The sequence below is a fragment of the Echinops telfairi genome, unplaced genomic scaffold, assembly GCF_000313985.2.
Source record: "Echinops telfairi isolate 266 unplaced genomic scaffold, ASM31398v2 ScPeMD7_7469;HRSCAF=8507_1, whole genome shotgun sequence".
Taxonomy (NCBI): Eukaryota; Metazoa; Chordata; class Mammalia; order Afrosoricida; family Tenrecidae; genus Echinops; species Echinops telfairi.
The window spans coordinates 67,126,427-67,131,918 of record NW_022111373.1 but is presented as its reverse complement, the minus strand read 5'-3'; the positions used below and the strand labels follow the sequence as shown (position 1 = coordinate 67,131,918).

General features: G+C 37.9%; 1 protein-coding gene across 1 annotated transcript in view; it reads left to right on the top strand.

The window, feature by feature from the left end:
• The window catches only part of XRCC4 (X-ray repair cross complementing 4), a 279,731-nt gene that overhangs the window by 95,646 nt on the left and 178,593 nt on the right, over positions 1-5,492 (top strand). Inside the window, exon 4 of the mRNA XM_004703650.3 lies at positions 2,594-2,774. Coding sequence (XP_004703707.1) covers positions 2,594-2,774 — 181 coding nt within the window. The remainder of the gene's footprint in view (positions 1-2,593; positions 2,775-5,492) is intronic.

Here is a 5,492-nt window from a genome sequence, read left to right as displayed (position 1 = left end):
ATTTATAACAGTAGCAAAATTACAGTTATGAAGTAGCAACACAAATAATTTTATGGTTGGGGGGGGGGTCACCACAACATGAGGAACTGTATAAAAAGGATTATGGCAATAGAAAGGTTGAGAACCACTGCTACATAGGATTTCTGAAGTTGTAAATCTTCATGGGAGCCAATAGGCTCAACTTTCTTTCGTAGGGTGTTTGATGGATTTGAATCACCAACCTTTTAGTTAGCAGTTCAATGCTTATCCAACAGCTCCATTCAAACCCATTGCCATCCGGTTGATTCCAACTCACAGCCACAGAGTCAAACTTCTCCATAAGATTTCTAAGTCTATAAATCATCAAAAGCAGACTGTTGCATCTCTCTACTTTGCAATGGCTGATGGTTTTACAAAGCTCACCTTATGGTAGCAGCCACGCCCTTTAACCAGTGTGCCACCAGAGCTCCTCACTGGGGCCTTTTAGAATACTGGAAACTGAGCAAAGTGCTGATCAAATCCAGGTCTCCAGAGAGATTAGAAACAGATAACAGGGGACACAGGAAGTCGATAGTCATTAGCTCTGAGGACATGACGTTATGCCTGGACAGAGTTCAATTTGCTAGGCAGCTTCTGATTACTCTGTCAGAGTCTACTTATGTTCGGATAATTTCTTCCCATCACTGTCCCAGATTGCATGTGTATATGTGGGGGCAGCAGAGGGGTAGTAGATGGGGGCTGGGAAATCCCCTAAAAGTAATTATAGATTGACCTGAAATATGCTTAGTATGTAGTAAGACATATAAGTAAAATTATCATGCACACCATGTTTATTAGCATGGAAAATGTTTATGATATATTAGGAGAACTATAAATTACCAAAATATAAATAGTATTCTCTTTGGGGGTAGAATGTATGTTCTATAAAGAATATCTAAAAGAAGAAAATTGAATGTTAATAGTGTAGATATTGAATTGTGGATTAAATTTTTCTTTACTTTTTGGAGATAATTTTTGTATAAAGTTTGGCATTTAAGTTTATATCACTAATGGGGCAAATTATCAAACTGTTTTCATTTGGTATGAAAATGAGAAATAAACAAGGTGCAAATGAGGTATCAACAATTTTAATATGAGTGAAAAGAGCCAGTTTAATGTGTAAACTTTTAACAGCATTATTTCCTGTTATTGTTTACTTACTGTTTAGTAGTTTTTGTCTTCATTCATTTTGAGCAAGTAGCATCACTGGATTAACTTGATCTTATAAATTTGGGTAAAAGAGAAAAAACAATAGATGTGTTTGTGAATCTTTACATTATTGTTTATGTTTCTTTCACTGTTTTTCCTATTCCATTTCAAATAAGAACTCTTATTTTCCGTATTGCCAAGTAGGTGTTTTGTGTGCCCTCAAGCATCAAGATAGAAACTAGCTGGTTCATTCTAAGTTATAATAATTGACCCCATAATTGGAGGCAGTTTTCTGTAAACTGATTTGGGTTGACACTCATGAAATCATTAGACAAGACCTTTAAAGCTATCCTTTTTCCAGTGCTCTGCTTTTAAGCTAAGATCTCACATTATAGCCAGATGAATTCTGTCAAAATTTTAAAGACCTCAAGAGAGATTTTTCAGCTCCCCTTGGTAGCCCATTCCAATGTTTGAGAACAGTCACAGTCAGAAAAGTCTTCCCTACATCTCTTGGTCATCTGACTCCTTCACGGTACAGCGGAAGGCCATTTCCTCTCGTTCTGTCACCAGGAAGGAGGAAGAACAGCTGCTTCCCATCTTCTTCAGCCCTTACAGGCTTATTAAATCTCATAACCACTGCCTGCTTCTCCTCAGTCCTTTTTAGCATTTTTTTGTCCACTGAACTCTATTCAGATTTTCTTTTGTTGAACAACCGTTATCAGAATACAGTTATAAATTAGACTATAATGATTATTTCACAGTTTCTATACATATATCATGTTTATATCTGTGTATCTCATATAGGGTTTTCATGTAATCTATTGTTGTACTTTAGATGTTATTTCTGCGTAAACTTCCATCTTGTGCTAAATTTTGTTGTTCTTTTTATGATTACTCAGCACTTTGTTTTGTATTTTGTTTTTGCATTTGCATAAAACAACATGGGGCCTATATCTGACCTCTTCTGGCTTTCATGTTGCTGCAAGGTAGTGGTCAGACATGTCTCCACTCTCCATCTTCCTTTACCTGTTCTGATATTCACCATTCTCCCACAACACCTTACTAACCTGCTAGGTTCAGTAATTCATGGCAATTACCCTGCAGAACTCACAGACAGTACTCACTTTTATGAGGGCTTATTAATGAAGTCAATGAATTACCAACCACCACTTGCTGTCAGTTTGTCACAATTAGGTGGCTTGTGTGTTGCTATACTGATAGATGCAAATGGAGTTTACTGTGTGGATTATAAACAACTATGGGTAGCCTTGAGACTAATGGGAATCCCAGAATGCTTAATTGTGCTCATATGGAACCTGTACATGGATCAAGAAGCAGTAATTCAAGAAGAAAAGGGGAATACTGCCTGGTTTAAAATCAGGAAAGATGCGCATTATGACTCTATTCTCACACAAAATGTATTCAGTTGTTGCTGAACACATAATCCGAGCAAACGGACTCTATGAAGAAGAACCCCGAGCCAGGAATGGAGGCAACCTTATTCTCAACCTCAGATATGCAGATCACACAGCCCTGCGTGCTGAAAATGAAGAGGACTCGAAGTACATGCTTATGAAGATAAAGAGTTTCAAACTTCTACATGGATTGTAAGTCGATGTTAGGAAGCTCAAAATCCTCAACTATACATGCCATCCTGTTTGGATCTATAATCAATGCTCATGGAAACAGCAGTCAAGAATATTTTTAGAATGATAATGGCAACACATGTAGAAATGTGATTGACACAATCTATGTATGTTTGGATTGTGATAAGAGTTGTACAAGCCCCCAATAAAATGATTTTAAAAAGAAAAGGGAAAACATGAATCAATGCACTGCATTGGGTAAATCTGTTTAACAAGACCTCTGTAAAGTAATGAAAAGCGAAGATGTTACTTTGAGGACTAAAGCACATTTGACCCAAGCCATGGTGTTTTTAAAATTGTCTCATATGCATGTAACAGTTGAAAATTGAATAAGAAAGATCAAAGAATAGATGCATTTGAATAACAGTCCTGGTAAAAAAATATTGTCATTGTCATGGGTTTCCATAAGAATAAAGAAATCTGTATTAGAAAAAGTACAGCCAGTACAGCCAGAATGCTCCTTAGAAGGAAGGGTGGTGAGATGTCATCTCATGCGCTTTGGAAATGTAATCAGGAGCGACCCATCCTTGGAAAAGGACAGCATGCTTGGTAAAGTAGATGGGAGGGGAAAAGAGGAAGATCCTTGACAATTGGATCGATGCAATAATTACAACAACAGACTTGGGCATAACAACAATTGTGAGGATGGTGCAAGACCAAGTAGTGTTCTGTTCTGTTGTACATAGAGTTGCTATGACTCAGCACTGACTCAGCAACACCAGGCAACAGCAACATGATGTTCATGATGCCGGAAGCTATGTCAATAATATTTCAAATACTAGCAGGGACACCCCAGGAGAACAGGCTTCAGCAAAGACCTGGAGTTAGAACACCAAAAAGGAAAGACATGCGCTGCATAAAACAAACTGAAAGAACTAAAGAAGAAAAACCCATTTAATCCTGGAACTGAAATGTTGAAAGATTCTATGGGAAAAATAAATATTGAAGGATGTGGGGTGCATCAAAATAAAATGCACAGATTACAGTCCCTATATCAAAAAGTTGGCATTCCAGGAAAGGTATGCAGCAGGGTTGTACCATCTCACCATATGTATTCAGTCTGTATGCCGAGCACATCGTCAGAGAAGCTGGCTTCTATGAAGAAGTGGCATCAGGGTTGAAGGAAGGCTTATTTGCAACCTGTTTTATGCAGCTGATACAACCTTGCTTTCTGAAAAACAGGAAAATTTGAAACTCTTGCTGATGAAGGTCAAGGATTATATCCTTCAACATGGATTACCGCAAAATATAAAGAAGACCAAAATCCTCGCAATGGACCAATAGGTAACATGATCCATGGAGAAAAAGATTATAGCTTTCAAAGTTTTTGTCTTGCTTGGACCCACAGTCAATGCTTATGGAAGCAGCAGTCAATCGCTCAAAAGGTCCACCTTATAAAAATATTAACATTCTATATTCGAAGCAATTTGGAAATACTCTCATCCCCAGTGGAAATATCAATTTGGCAGTGTTGTAGCAGAGTATGTCTAGTAGTGGAAAAGATTACTCTGGCAAAGAGACTGTATTCTGGGAGGAAATGGGGGCAAATTGTGTGAATTAGTCAAATTGAAACCATTCCATGCAGGTAAACTCTTAAATTGGAAAAGCTGCCATTTTTATTGGTGTAGGTTGCTAAGTAACCATGGTCCTGCCAGGTGTACATCTACTTAATCAATCCCTGCCACTGGAAAATGGACTGGAGGGTGGTTTCCCTATCAGCTTTGTCATGAGGCGTGAAGTCTAGGGTGCTGTGCTGTGCTGTCCTAAACTGTAATGCAACGGGGCCCTGGGCCATGAAAGGGACAGTGCCTAATATGACTCATTCTTACCACGATTAGTGCCAGAATCGTGTCAATTTTTTTTTGCACACATGCATATTTTACACCTATCAAATCATTATTTAGTCAGTCTCTACTATAGTGACCATCTTTATTTTTTTGTTTTTTTGTCTTTCAGCAGACCAAAGCCCCAGAAACACAATGTGGTTATGCATTGGCCTGCTAACTGCGAGGTCAGCAGTTTAAAACCAGCAGCCACACTAGGGGAGGAAGACTGAGAAACCCAGAGACAGTTCTGTTCTGTCCTGTGGATTACGATGAGTCGGCTTTGACTTGATGGCACAGAGTTTGAAGTTTTGGGGTTTTCTTTACTCCACTAAATGTCCCTCTACTTAATAATTTCTTTTTAGATCATGAGACAAAGGGTTGTCAAAGGCAAGTAAGACAGAACCATCATAAATGCTGCAGAGAAATACTGGCATTTAAATAGGGTGAGAGTGGAAGCAGTATACCTGGTAGTTACTGAAAGCTGAGTAAAGACAAAATACTCAGGTTTTGTTGGCAATACTGAAATGTGAATTCGTGCCCTGAAAATGTTCACAAAAATCTGTTCTGAGTCAACTCTCATTCCCAACTTTGTCAGGGAAGTTTATCCAATTTGAAGATGTGGTTGCAACAAAGCCATAAAACTTTGCTAAAACCAAGGAATTGATTTTAGGATGGTTGAATGATTCCCGTTTTTTTTCCTATTGAGTTTGCATTCCTATTTTAGACATGTTAAGTTAGCTTTGACAATCTAGTTCTGATACATTTTTTTACGTGATTAATCTTTGTATTTTCTATTGTGAATTATTTAAAAGTCTACAGAGCAGATCATCAGTTTTGCATTCAACGATTAATA